Here is a 15,400-nt window from a genome sequence, read left to right on the forward strand (position 1 = left end):
ATACTTGGCTCATTCTTAACAAATGGATCAGTTTTCACTTTTCATCCTCTTCCTACCATGCCTCTCACCCCTTCTCACTGCCAATAGCTGATTTATCCCTACAATCAGGTACTCCATCTCCAGCAAGGGAACACGCCTTCTTCAGGCAAACACTTAAAAAAGCAAACTGGGAGGAAAGAGGAAGAGGTGTGAACATTGTCCACTCTGTTCTCCAGCAGGCTCTGATCACTGTCTTCTTTACAGGGGTTCGCTCACTTGGGCCCCAGCTCAGCAGGCATTTGCCCGTGCAGTGCAATGGAAGACCTCTGTCTGTGATGCTCTAGTACCCTCCCACCCACCCTTCTCAGAACTGCTTCCTAGCATATCTTTGCAGCTCCTCCTTTTACAAACATAATGACATCACTAGGCTTCTTAGGGATGTCCCTGTGCCCATACAGAAGCTAAGGCATACAGAAACCAAACTTAGCCAGTCACCAGACAGAAATTTAAATTTTTCATTTTCTTTTATTTTCATGGCTTTCTAACCTTGCCTTCTGGCTTCCTTATTTTTTCTTTGAATATGTCTGGTATTATTAGAGCACTGTGGCTCTCTCTGTCTAATGACGCTACTGATCAAATGGTCATTCGTTACCAGTAAGTTAAGCCTTGGAGTTACTATGCATATTCCCCTCTTCCTCAATAACATTTCTCCTTAGATTATATTAAGCTCTAGTGCCCAGAGACTTTAATACTGTCATATCATGATGGCTCTTTGTCCCTATTTCTTAGCCACTGAAATCTGACATATTCTGGGGAAGAATAACAAATATTTAAGAAACTAGCTTGTTTTAAATACAGATATAAAAAAAAGTTCCTAGACTATTCTCAAGAAAGAAGCTCTGTCAAAAGAATTTCAGTTCTACCACAATGTTTACACAAAAGACATTCTACCTGACTGCTACAGCATGTGTCATGATTTCAAAGGCTGTCAACAATAAACAGAAAAATAAAGCATGTAGGATTTGAGATGAAAATTGTTGTTGTGTAGTTCCTAAATGGCTGTCAGTAGAAGCTAAGTTTCCTTAGTATATTTTGAGGACTAAAAGTAGAAAATATTTGAATTTCACACTGAACCTATAACTCAAGACTATTTTATTAGTATAAATAACTTTAGTGTACTTGACCTGTTGGCTACAGTGACAAATGGTTAATTCTCTAGGACATGGAGAAGCTGGAATAAGGGCCTCAAATACTTGGAAAATTATTGTAGGAATTCACACTGTATTTACTCCATATCTGTAGTCACCAAATTCCTTTCAAGTTGAAGCCAAAGATAGGCCTTCTTTCTTGAACATAAAATAAACACAAGAGAGAGAAAAAAAATCAGTCTTAGAAGTAAGTAGTCTTTACTTTTTCTGCACGATACTAAAATAAGAAGTATGTAAGCTGTTTACTTAAATTCCTTTATAACTTAAAAGAAAGCACAAACCAGGACTTAACCATGGAGCACCACCTGCTTGAGGGTAGGGAAGCGAAGCATATTCAAACCACCCTCTGCTGTGAAGGAACGCATGGGCCTGGCATGTGGAGGCTAAGACAAGCTTGGGGTGAGCCTGCACTACACAATAGCCTGTTTTATAGAGGAAGACGGCAAGGGGGACAAGGAAGAGGAGGAGAAGGGAACACCCTAGCCGAACTCATAAATAATCCTCAACAGAAATAAATATTATAACCCAAGACTGGTTTACACGTAAGTGATCAAATGAAGAAATAACATTCTCTGGTTAAGAATATAGTGTAGTACTACAGTTTAATACGGTCATTTTTCTTTATGGTTTACAAGGTGTCTCAAGATGGCTTCAAAAGAAAAGCAGCAACAACATAGCCTCTCAATGTGGGAGACTCAGAAATCAAACATTTACTCTTGATTTTCCTATTTTGGGGAAAATATTTTTAAAAACTATTCTACTCTCAAATTTTGTCCTTCATAAACCCAGCTGGGATTCAGATGAGATGTTTCATATAATGTTCTAATTAAACTTTTTCAATGTTTCTATTTGCAAAATCAGGTTTTACAATAATCTATTTATCTATTTAAACTGCCATTTTCCATACTTGACAATACAATGAAAACACACACAGACATGAATGTATATACATGCATTTGTATGTGTATATATGTATATACATACATACATACATACATACATACATACCTACATACCTACATACATACATACATACAGGTCGGTACACAGCTGTGAAGTTGCCTAAAGATCACACCAGAGGTGTGAGATCACTGAAACCAGACGCAGATGCAGTTGTGAGCTAATGATGTAGGTGCTGGGAAGAGAACTTGACCCCCCTGCAAGACAGTCAAGTCCCCTTAACTGCTAAGCCTTCTCACTAGCCCTTACTGCAGCTTTTTTAACGAACAAAGAAAAATTTAGTAAATGTCTTTAAGCAAGTTACATAATCCTCCAGACTTATGCACCTAGAAAAAGTGTTAGTATTTATGACTCTTAAAAATTGAAAGCTTAATAACAAACTATCTTTGCATGCATGGTTACCTAAGAATATCAGACAATAAAAATAGAAAGGGGATAGCCTCGCATTTATCAGCAACGTGGTTTATCACTATAGCTACTAAATTTAGATGGTATATCTAATATGTAACAAAATTCTTGGAAAAGGGTTACTGGTAGAGGTACTCCCCTATAAAAAGACAAAAAAAAAAACTTGAAAAAATGTAATATTAAGATAATTATCTGGGTTTTAAAAAGATAGCAGTCTAAATAAAATGGATTCGCAACCCTTTGGGGAGCTACACACAGTAGGCACTGAAAAAGCCTCCAGTGCTTTTTCTGAGGAGGCAATACCCACACTAGAGGTGCAGACACTTGAACTATTATTAGCAAGTGAGAGTTACCCTGCTTTTAGCTGAACCGAGCTGCCAGGGCTTTAAAACAGCCACCTTGCATTTTAATAATGGTTTTTTAATTTTCAAAGTAAACTCGCATCTACAAATTCTTTTACATTTTTAGGTATTATCATTTTTATTGGGTATGTATATGTATATGTACATGCTATGGGGCTTGGCACAACATACATGTGAAAGTCAGAGGAGGATTTTATGGAACACATTCTCATTTTCCATGGTGATGTGGGCTCTGCCGTCAAACCTAGGTCACCAGGTTTGCACAGAAGCCCTGTACCTACTGAACCCTTGATAGCCTGGCACCTACATATTCTATCCAGTAGTAGTGCTGGGTACTCTAAATGAAACTTACAGGAACCGGTAAGTGACTACAGACACATATTAGCAGAGGCTTGGTCATCTCTCTCTCTCTCTCTCACTGTTGGACAATTAGTGTTAAAGATTGTTGAAGGATTTCTAACACATCAAATAATAACTAATTCCTCTCAGATCAGCATTACTGTTTCCTAATTTTTTTCTTTAAATGTCTTAAAATTTCCCACTTGTAAAATTCAGGTAACAGCTGCTTTTGTCCTACACGAACCCTGACAGACTCAGAAACTTAATGTAACAAGTAGAATAAAGAATGTCAAAGAATTAAGACATATGAGATGAATGTACGAGAAGTGTATAGCATGAACTTAGCATGGTGTATGTAACAGAGTGTATGTAGCATAGTGTATGTAGCATGTGCTGTCAAGTAATTAGTGTTCAATCACCAGAAAGCCTACTAAACTAGGAAAGAAAGAATCAGTGACTGTTATGAAGTACCCGCTTGGTCAGTATTCTGTCAATTACTTATGTTTTAGACCCTGGAAGAGCCCTGGATGCTAAGGTTCAAATAGCTGCCAATAGGGCGGTCCCAGCAGGCTGCACAGTGGCTGGCAAGTGTGTGGTCTTTCCTAAATACTGCCATGATCTCCATTTCTCATTCGAAAGTGGTATGGGGATGGGAATAGAAGATTTCTTAACACATAGAACAAGCTTTGAGAACTCAAGGGCCCACTTCTTGGGTCCAACTACCACATCATTCCCATTTTATGTGTTATCAAGAATATAATTTTAAGCCCTATATAATAAAAGTTCAACTCTAAGTTCATTTTTTGTCTTGTACTTGATACTATTCAAAGAAAATGTCAAGAAGCAGTCTTTAGTATATCATGACCTATCAAATCAATAAGAGAATTGCAAATTTTTACATAAACACACAGACCCAATGCTGTTTTAATAAATTTTGACATAAAGAAAGTCAAAACACACTGTTAACCAAAATCATAGATTGGTTTAGTTTAGCCTTAGAACGCAGGTTGTTTTGTTTGTCTATTATTACAGTTATTGAATATCCAAATCAAATTGTTCAGAAGAGATGTAGGGGGAAAGGAACCCAATTTTACAAATTAATATTAAGGAAGGTTGAAATCACAATTATAAAACCAAACATAAAAATATGACAACAGGAAAGTGTCCATAGCAAACCCGAAAAGCATTAAAGTTCATGTGACAATCATAAGGTCATAAGTCACTACATTGCCCCAACATAAAATAATAAATCATGTACTAAAGTGGATATCATTTCACAATAGCTTTCAAAATTTGGCTATCAAATATACTTTCATAATAGCAATGACTAAATATTATTGTGGAAACTTATGAAATAAACTAGAATAAAGGCTAGTTCATTATTTTAAAAGTAAATATAATAAGCTTTAACTTTGTAAGTTCCAAATAGTACATATTTATTAACTCAAATTACTAACAAAAATAAAAATTCAAGGGAAAATAATGTATAAACGTGTAAGTCATGTAATCCAACCTTTCTCCTCTACACACACACGCGAGCACACACACACACTATATATATATACATACATATATATATATATATAGCTACCTTATTAAATATATTGTCTTACAGACACTATAAATCTTGCTGAAGCTTGCTAAGTTGAGAAAAGTATTCTGAAGTACTTAAAATTAATAGCTGGGTTACTCTAAATAAGTATGTTTAAGCACATAGCTCAGCCAAAGTAGGATATTAATATTTAAATTGGCTCAGAGAGTAACTTAAAGGACAACACCCTTTCATTTAAAATAACTGGTTTTAAGGATTCTATTGCAATATAAATCGTTTAAGTGGCTATCTAGTACTTACAGAATCTAATTGTTTACGCTGTCATTTGCCTATTATTCAACATACTAACAGAAAAGCATGTGACGCACGGAAAGGGTTGTGCTCCACAGTCGGTTGATCGTTTATAAAGAAATGTTTAAAAGTAAAGTGCACTATGAAGTAGGAAGTGGCTATGGCAGCATAAGGCATGTTTACATGTAAAAGTACACTCTCACCTATGAAATAGTTGGTTGTAGCAACATAAGGCACCATGATTATTTTAACTAAGTTCAAATCATCACATTTTCTTCAATAACCACTTAAAATGGAGAAAATACGAAATTAATCTTGGCATCAATCTTGACTTTATTTTGGTGATAAAATATCACAAGAAACATCATAACCAGAAACGTTTGTTTCTTTGCCACTCTTAGCACCTCACAGGAAAGCATCATTGCCAACGTTCCTCATAGTGCACACAGCTTTTAACAGTTGAAGAGCAACAGTTGATCCAAATGATTTTTTGAAATTGTCCTTGAAATTATGTTTCTCCCTCTATTACAAGCCTCTGTTGCTTCTCTCATTGCCCCTCCCCCACCGGGTAGGGGTTGAATCCACCAGCTTCATTTACCCTTGTAATGTATAAAAAAAATGTAATCATGAAAGGTTGCACCCAAATACAGGAGTCATCACAGGATCCAAAAGAAACACTTTAGGGATTTGTTTTAAAATGTAAGTTCCCCTTAGGAGAACTTGACACATACAAAGCCAAGGCAGGAGAAATGAGAGCAGATGGCTGGATGAAGCTGCAGACTGAAATAATTGGTGTCTTCTGTAAAGACCAAGGAGTGAGGGTTTGCTTTTTTTTTTTTTTTTTTTTTTTTCTGCTTGTAGCTTACTCCACCAACACGTTCCTTAAACATTCTTTATGCAATGGAATTCACCAAGTTATTGTCTGCACACCTCACAACTACAAAAACAAATACGTTTTCATTTGGCAACCAGCCATACTGTATTAAACAATTACTTTAGACAAAAATATTCCCAAGATGGCTGCAGAGGAGCAAACACTACTCAGCATGAACGGTTAAGGCTGTTTAGTCTCCCCATACAGCAGAGTCCACACCTCATAACAACTAAATATGTGCAACTATTAAAGAGAGAAATGTATCTGAAGAATTGTGCTGTAGACCTAACCAAAATCTAAATGAAGGCTTCCTAGTATAACCAGGCTAGAGTGCACCGAGGCTTACATAACTCACCAAGAATTTAATGCTTAGCCTTTCACACTGGCACTCATGGAAAAAATACCACTTAATACACTCTCTCTCCTCAGAAAAATCTCAGAGGCTTCTGAAGTGAGCTTTCCCTTCCTATTCTTCCATCTACTGTAACTGTGCTTCATCCTCATTTGAACAAAGTATGTTTCAGAACAGGTCACAAAATTCATAAACATTCAGTAATACATGGAAAATGGGCAAGAAAAATTTATAGGCAGAAATAGAAAAAACAAAATAACATTATGAATACAAGTTAAATAGTTAATTAAAAATACACAAGGATTAGCCAAAGAAGCACTACAAGAATTCCATTAAGAGCTGACTGAAGGCTTATTACATTGTATTAGTCATTCCAACACTAATGTGACACACCTGAGTACACAATAGCTTACATTTCTCTTAAAATCAGTCGTACTGATCTTTAAAAAGAGGAAGTGATTCTACCATAAAGGTAACAATATATAGGAAAATAAGTGTATGCTCACAAGCAAATCACATTCAGAAATCATTTTATATAAGTGGATATCAAGAAACAGTAAGCTCAAAACACCACTGGACCACCCACTGTCAGAATCTTTAGAAGGCAAGGAACAAGGTAAGACATTAAACAAGTACCTCTCAAAGTAAAAGGTTAGTTTCACTCTTCCCTTTACACTCAGAAAACATCTAGCCTGTGGTTAATAAGCAAATTGAGAGAGGGGCAAAATGTGTTTCACTCAGCCCAACTTCCTATAATTTTTCAATCTCATTACTTGTATAAAACTTGACACAGATCTGACCAGTAATGAGAGATGTCCAAAGTGACTCCATTAATATCTTCACTAAACACCAATCACCAAAGCCCTGCCCACCACGGAGACGGAGTTTACAAATCCATCTTGCATTAGTCCTTTTCTCTAATCACCTCACCTTTCAAACAAAATTTCAACAGTATCCCTAAAAGCTCAAATTCCACCGAAAACCCTTCAGTTCTTCCTGCTTATTTTCTGCAATGTACACTATTAATGCAGAGGTGAAATACAGTGGAAGAAAATCAAATTACATAGACGTGTGTCTGCTTCAATTAGGTTTATGTTAACTCATTGAATTTTAATTTGTACCGATAGACTTGGAAGTTCATTTTACTAAGACTGGATCTGAGAATCAATAACCATTACCTTGTTTTACCACCAATGAATCTAAACCTTAAAAACAAAACAAAATTCTTAATCACGATATTCTTAACTTTACAACTTAATATGTTAACCTAATGTCATGGTATACTGGCATATCTGTAGAAATTGTCTTCTCTCTCAAATATAATATGAAGTGGTTTTTATTAAAATTCTAGAGAGAAAATATTAGTTATTTAAGAATCCAAATGAAAACAGATGCCTTCTTTAAAAATTCCAAGGGATGTTCCTAGTTCTCTGTCTGAAGTCAGAGAGTATTCAATCAAGCTGTGGCCTCAGCATGTTGACTTAGTGGCTGATGACTCAGGGTCACTGATCATAGCTAATGTTTGGCAACTACTGTGCATCTTATATAGAGAGCAACCAATTTTAGTTCTGCCAGGGCTGCAGCTTGGAAACAATAGAAGAATTCAATAATGGTCAGAAAGGAAACATTGTCTCAATTTATTTGGGTGAAGCTTTGTTCTGGGTAATGGCGGTTCTCAGTGCTAAGTGTAAAACTTCCAAGCACCGCCCATCGTCCCCGTTAAGGTATTCTGCCTGGCGAAGACACACTAGTGATTAAAATCCAAATCATATGTCAGTATAAATTAATCACTTCCTGGACATGAAAGAATCTCTGAAGTGGCACATCGTCACAGCCTTGCCTATCTCTGATAAGGGCAGAGAGGCCCAAGAACATGAACATTTTATATGTCATTAAGTGTAAAAGTTAAAGCATTAAAATTATTTAATGATCTCAGGGTAAGACTCATTGTTCATAGCCCAGATTTTATGTCTTAATGAAAATTCACGGTGCATGCAAATTATGTTTGGTTTCCACTATTTTTTTCTTATAATTAGAAGTGAAGTTTTACAACAGTTTTCAGGGTAAGAAATTTTCTAAATGTATTATTTTTTCCTTTTGTAATCACATGTTTATAAATCAATTTAACAGCTCTCTGCAGATAATCAAGTCAATTATAATTATTCTTTTATGAAAGTCAACCACATGAAATCTACTGTCAAAAGTTTAAGATTGAAATTTTAAAACACAGACTGCATATTAACATTTGGAAAACACCGTGTATGCAATAAGAAACTATTTAAATTTCCTTACTGGGAGTATTTTAAACCCCTAATTCAGAAAGTTAAAATGCTGCAATAGCTTACCCCCCCAAAAAGGGACAACTAATTATTGAGTAATAGATTCGTAATCACTACTAATAGGTAGTATAAACATTAACTTTCCATCTCTTAGAGTACATAAGAGAAAAGGTGACTTTTCCTTCCTCTTGATAAGATAAAGCTATTTCAAAAAATAGAAAATAGCCTAAATCTAATTTTCCCAATAAGTTTCTTTACATTTAGAGGAAAGAGATAACTTTCAGTATGCCAGTGTCTGGATAACCTTCAGAAAAAAGAATTTTAAAGAGTTATAAGGATGCAGTGAGAAATTGCACTGAAAACATTTCTTACGAATTTTAAGTAAAATCTTCTCAAATGACTAGTTAATAGGGACAATGAGCACCAGTAATAGGAAAAAGTTGACGGGATTACGTGCAAGGAAAGGACTCTGTTTTCTACAAAAACAAAACAAAAACCCTAGTGATTAATCTGTCTCCTATCACTACAATCCTCGTTTTCTTTTTTTTCACACCTAAAATACATATACAAATCAGCATTTATATGACTTGAACATGAGAGTACAGGGAAGGACCTAAGCTTTGTGCACCAGCTCCCTCCTTACAGAAGCTTAGGAGCAGACACAACTGTCTGCTTTAGGCTACTCCAATGCTGTGGTCTAGGTCCCTATGCCCTGCGTTGCTGTAATAGTTTCCAAACACAGAAAGCTCAGATCAAATACTCACGAATTACTACTTCCAGCTCCTAACCCTCTAATTGAAAGGTGACACTTCAAGCATTTTCTTGTAATAATATAATCTAATACAGCTAAATTAATATGCACAATAAATGTATTACATGACTAGATGTCTTGTTTTCTTGATTTCATATTAGTTTTACTTAAGATACGTGTAGATGAATGTGACTTTTACAGATACTTGTTAGTGAGCAATTCTGACCTAGTTTTCAGTAAAACCTTTAATATGACCAATGAGAGACGGTTACTATTTAACCAAACACCTAAAGTGCTTATGCTGTGATGAGTCCTTTTGATGTTCTAACAAGTACGCATTCAAAAGACCATTTGTACTGAGTTATTTGCAAAAGGATACAATCTCTAGAAAACGTACACTGATAAAAGAATTCTAAAGTTTACCAAACTACCTTAAATTCACCATCCTTATGAAACAGAAAAGCGCTGACTTACCTTGAGTACCCATTAGAAAACACTGACCGGCCTGGGAAGTTCAGAGCCCCCAAGGAAGTCAGGCTGTCCTCTCCGGAGCCTTGGCACCTATTCCAGTTTTCAGAACCAACAGGAATTGGTGGAATGACATTAAAAACAGGCTTCTGATCCTGCTGCTGAGAAAGGGATGCTGTATTCATGTCATAGTGGTACATCTGTCCTCCAGAGGTACTCACACCATGAACAGAAATGGCAGACATTTTATTACCAATTATATTTGTCCCAGAAAAGCTTGCCTGACAATAAACTGGGCCCAGTTTCTCTTGCTTAATTACCCCGGGGGTGCAAAGTTCAATGAAATCATCTTTTTCTGTTTTCACTTGGGGCAGTGCCACACTGCTGGGACTTGATAAGATTGTATCTCCAGTATCCTTAATTTTAGGTTTAGTGTCCGGTAAAATAAGAGGCTTACAATCCTCATTCGTGTCCCCTTCGAGAAGGAATGGATCATCTTCTCCCGCCAAAGGAGAAAGCAAGTTTTCATCTATCAACAGGTCTGATCTCCAGGGACTCTCGTTTGTGTCTTTACCTGGGGACCCAGCGGAAAACTCCAAATCCTTCAAGAGGTCAAAGGTGCTTTGGTCTGTGGGATACAATTTCACACTGCCTCCGTTGGTGCCGGTCTGGCTTTTTCGATTTTGCTGTTCTGAAGATGCATCCGAGTGAGTTTTGGGGAACTCCTTCTCTGTCGGGGTAGCACACCCAGTTGCAGACGTTGAACTCTTGGGGTTCTCTGGAACGCTGGTCGACCTATTGAGGTTTGCAATGCTTTCTTCCAGAAGCCGAAAGTCTGTTTCCCCAGAGGAAAGGCCAAGTTGGCCCTGCTGTGGGTAGCCCAAGTCATTCCCCATCACTTTTGTTTCTGTCTCTCCCATATACAGCCCCATGGACAGTGAAACGGCTTTGGATAAGTCTGGCTGCTGCTGCTGCTGCTGCTGCTGCTGCTGCTGCTGCTGCTGCTGCTGCTGTCGCTGCTGCACATTGCTTGTGGAGCCTTTCGAAAAATCAAGGAGAATCCTCTGCTGCTTGGAATCTGCCTGAGAAGCAGCAGCCACTGAGGGCGAAGATGCAGAAACCTTGACTGTAGCTCCTCCCCTCAGGCTTTTATAAAAGTCCATTACGCTCCCCCTCCCCTGGCCAAGCAAACTGCCAGGGACTTCGTCTCTACCAGGGGGAGCTAAGGATTCTTTGGAGTCCATTGGCAAATATTAACTACAAAAGAAAAAAAAAAGACATAATAAGCTATAAAAACATTATTTCTGATCCGATTAGTAAGACTGCCCATTAAATAAACCCTTTAGGTAACTCCCAAATCAAAGTCTCCATTATCAGAAAAATAGTTCCTATCTTTTAAAATAAAGCTATACCCCCACCCCCGTTTCCCATCTGCAAGGCAGCTCATTTGCACAGAGACAACAAAGTTACATTGAACCAACTGAATTTGACTGTTTATCCTGTCACTCGCTAAACATACACATTTGGTAACCATGGGGATTGTAATTTGTCATACGCAATTATTGTAAAGGTTCAAGTTGATGTCAAAGTATTTAACTTTTTTTTTTTAAAGGCATGATCCTTACATTTCCAGCCCCTTTCGATTGAGTGATTGCCTTTCTGGAAACCAATACATAAACCGTTTGATAAATGCTACAATATAAATGTTTACACATTTTATGATTGACAATTTCACCTGTGCCGATCCCAGCACTTCTAAACCTTTCAAGGTTCCTCCAAGAATTATGCACATTTTTATTTTTGAAAAAAAAAGCAGTGCTGAGCTGCTTATCTTGTAGAGCTAGGGAAAGGCTCTTACTTTGAAACTCTATTTTCAAATAAATATGCCTGTCTAGTATCACCTACCTTCAAATTTTGGAGATAAGAAATTATAGATATTATATACAGCCTAAAATGTATATCTTTAAAAACAGAGTAGAATTTGTACTGGCTTCTTCACTATAATTTTAACCTATTTAAATAGTGTAATAGAGCAAAGCTTATTAAAATTCCTAACACCAAGATTTATGGAATTGTATTCTTTTTTAAAAATTGTTTGATATACTCAGTATAAAATATTTTATCTATAAGTTTAAGATTTTTCTTTCCAAAGATGTAAATACCGGGAAAACAGAAAAACTGGACAGTCAAATCACATATAAACTCAAATAAACCCCATTCAAGAAAACGCTCAGAAAAAATACTCTCTGTAGTTTTAAACCTTTACTGTATTCCTCCAGATTGCTAGTATGTTAGTAATAATCAAAATGTTTTGAGGGGCTGGCAAAGACTATGACAAATATATTTGGGATCCCCAATACAATGGTAAACTTTTCCTGTACCAAGACATTAAGTATGACCACCTTCTCTGAAAGGGAAATTCAGGGAAGGTGGAGAGGGGTGGAACCTACCCTAGGATTCTTCCCTGTAAAGGGCTTCTCTCTCAGAACCCCGGTCGGTCCTATGCCTTTGATAAGGATCTCTAAATGTAAGATATCTAATAGACCTTAAAGAATTTTCAGACCTGCTTTTTTGACAACTGCCCCTTCCAGCCCGAAACCGTAACACTTCATAAAACAAGATGCTCCCTTAAGCGACATTTATCCCCCAGTTAAAACTGTAAATAACCCTGTGACATTAGTCACACGAACCTTGCCCAGGGTCTTAAGTGGTAAGGCCGCAATTACCGAGGCTGCAACCTCAAATGTCAAAGTAGCACTTGTCAAAAAAAAAAAAAAAATCGCTGCATCAAAAACTGCGGCTAGGGAGGGTCTCTTTCTAAAAGACTCAGAAAAGTCAGGCGCGAAATCATGCCCCAAAGCTAGCGCCCAAGTTGTCGGGGGTGGGGTTGGGGGAGAAGGAGGGAGAAAGGTGGGAGGTGAAGGGAGAAATGTGTCCAGACCTGTTGAGTTCTCTGCGGCACGCCCACTTCTAGCAGATAAGGCCGGGCGGGCGAAGTCTGGGCTGCAGGCTGTGAGCCCCAATCCACCCTACAAGCCCGCAGCCCGGAGCCGCGCGCCCTGAGCCCGCCGGTCCCAGACGGCGCTCTACCTTGCCCCCCGGGAAAAGCGGGTGTCTCGGCGGCTCCGAGGACAGCGAAGACCCGAGGGCTTGCGGCAAAAGCAAAACCAAAAAGGACGCCAGACTCCCGCCCGGGCGCCCGAGGCTCCACGGCGGGGCAGCGCGCTGGGCCAGGGATGGCGGTGCGGGGAGAGGAAGCGCCAGCGCTGTCACCGCCAAGGCCCTTTCGTCACCGTCACCCTGCCCTCGCCAGCCTCCACCCCCAACCCCGGGCTGGCAAAAGTTTGCCAAGTCCGGCCGCCCCGGCTGCCGAGCCCCTAGGGGAGCGCGCCCAGTCCCGCTCACCTCAGCGCGGGCGCCCGCTCGCCCGCTCGCCCAGCCCCCGCTCACCTCAGCACCCGCGCGCTCGCCCGCTCGCGGCTCCCACCGCAGCCAGATAAACAAGTCGGCGTGCGGACGCGGGAGGCGCGCGTGTCACGGAGAAGGAAGTCAACAGTCGCCCCCTCTTCTCCATGGGGGAGGGGAGAGCCCCTAGCGCTGAAAGTCACCCGTTCCCGGCTGACAAGCCGGGCCCCCGCGCCGCTCCCGTCTCCCGCGCGCGTCCCCCGTCCCGGCGCCGCGCCGCCCGGCTGCGGCGTCTTGTTCCACCCACTTAGAATCCGTCCCCGACGGGCGGGCGGCGACTCGGGCTCCAGGCACTGACTCGAGCTCGCAAAATGGAGGAGGCGGAGGGGAGGGGGGGGAGCGCGGACACGCGAAAGGGCCGCCCGGCCGCGGCAGGCGAGCGGGACCGAGCGAGGGGCGGGCGGAGGCGGCGCCACGGCGCGCACACACTCGCACACACGCGCTCCCACTCCACCCCCGGCCGCTCCCCGCCCGAGGGGCCGCGCGGCGGCCGCGGGGAACGGTGCAACCTGTTGGCGACTGTCGGCAACTGCAAGGGCGCCCGTGGCCCTCGCCCTCTTTTCTCCCAGCGCGCGGTACCCGCCAGCCCGGCCCCGACGGCGCCTGCAAGCCCGCGGCTCAGGGCATCGCCTCGCTGGGGCGCGCGCGGCTTCGCCTTTCCCCACCCAAGGAACGAGAAAAAGTGCGGCAGCGGGTGCCGACCTGGCCTGGGAGGGAAACCGAGTTTCTTTAGTTTCTCTTCTCCCAGGCTCCCTCCCGCCCCCGCCCAGCTCCGAGGCTTGGAACCGCTCGGGAGCCCGCCCCGTGGGTCGGCAGCCAGAGCCCCCGAGGGTGACAGCCAGCCGGCAGAGCCGCAGGGGTGGTCCGCGCCCGCCAACTGCGGAGTTGCGCGAAGTGTGTCACACTAGCAGAGGGGCTACAGGATGGCACGGAAACGGTGCCGCAGAGCCCTGGCCGCTTGCTCTCGGGGCAGGACTGCAGACACGCCCTCTGGGGAGGCCTGGGGAGGGGAGCGCAGAGGAGAGGGTCAGCGCATACATACTGTGAGCCCGGGGGGGGACTCGCGTGCCGCCAGGTCCCCCACCCCCGCAGCGTCTGGGCGGCCCCGTCTGCAGCCGCCGCCGCCGCCGCCGCGCGCGCGCTCGCTCGCAACCGGGAGAAGTTGCAAAGCAGAACCCACCCTCCCCCGCGCCCCGATCGTCCCCCACCCTCTTCCCCGAGTCTGAGAGGCGGCGGCGGCGGCAGCAGGAGGCGCCGCCTGCCAAGTTCAACCCCCACCGCTCCCTCCCCGCCTGCCAGCGCGCTCACACTCGGAGGAAGTTGCATGCCGAATGCAAAACCCTCTCAGAGAGCTGGGTTTCTTTGCACTTAAAAAAAAAAAATTGTGATTAAGGAAGCCTTGCGGGGCGGGAGGGGGTGTGTGCAGGCCTAGAAGCAAGTTGCAGACCGAATAGTAAGTTGCTGCTGAAGTCCGCCCTCCTCTTACCCAAACTCCTGACCTCTCCTTCCACCCCCTTCGGGGCCAGCATCCAAGCTCCCCGCGGAGGCCCCTCCCCCGAATCTTGACATTTGCTGCTCCAGGCTCGGTGCCTTGCTCAGCTTTCTGGGTTCCAGGGACCCCTCTGTCCCTCCAAATAAAACAAAAACATGCATCTTTAAAACGTCAGCTTTTAGCTCCGTCCAGCTGTGCCCAATACGAGTCCCCGGGTCTCCAAGAGAAACACATGGCCGGTCCCCCTAGGACAGGAAAGGGGCGTAGGGTGACTGTGCGGCCGCGCAGTACCTGCCCCTCGGGTGTCCTCTGTGTTAGGCAGGCTGGGGCGACGCCGGGACCGTGCCCCTCTACCTCATGCCATAGGCTAGGATTTGGGGGACTCCGGGAAAGGTGTTACGGTGTTGCTTTGGGGTGCAAGGAAGTAACTTTTGCTCCCCCACAGGTGCCAGCGCTTGGCACTTCTGATTAGAGCGGAGGTGGCCATGACTCCACCTCATGCCCTCCCGCGGCGGGCGGCTGAAGCGGCTCGCGCCGCACTTCGACTCCAAGGGCGGTCTCCTCTGCCTGACCTCTTGGAGATCCCTGATTGGGGAAGCGCGTGCCGGAAGTCCCTCGCC

General features: G+C 42.5%; 1 protein-coding gene across 13 annotated transcripts in view; it reads right to left on the reverse strand.

The window, feature by feature from the left end:
• Nr3c1 (nuclear receptor subfamily 3, group C, member 1) overlaps positions 1 to 15,400 on the reverse strand; it is a 121,603-nt gene that overhangs the window by 77,002 nt on the left and 29,201 nt on the right. For 2 of the 13 annotated variants that reach the window (XM_087592114.1, XM_087592110.1), the window contains exons 1-2: positions 14,775 to 15,345; positions 9,830 to 11,080 (exon numbers count right to left, since the gene is read on the reverse strand). In XM_087592114.1, coding sequence (XP_087448240.1) covers positions 9,830 to 11,067 — 1,238 coding nt within the window. In that variant the 5' untranslated portion in view covers positions 11,068 to 11,080; positions 14,775 to 15,345. 13 annotated transcript variants of the gene reach the window in all.

Source organism: Rattus norvegicus, chromosome 18 (assembly GCF_021556685.1).
Source record: "Rattus norvegicus strain SHRSP/BbbUtx chromosome 18, alternate assembly SHRSP_T2T, whole genome shotgun sequence".
Taxonomy (NCBI): Eukaryota; Metazoa; Chordata; class Mammalia; order Rodentia; family Muridae; genus Rattus; species Rattus norvegicus.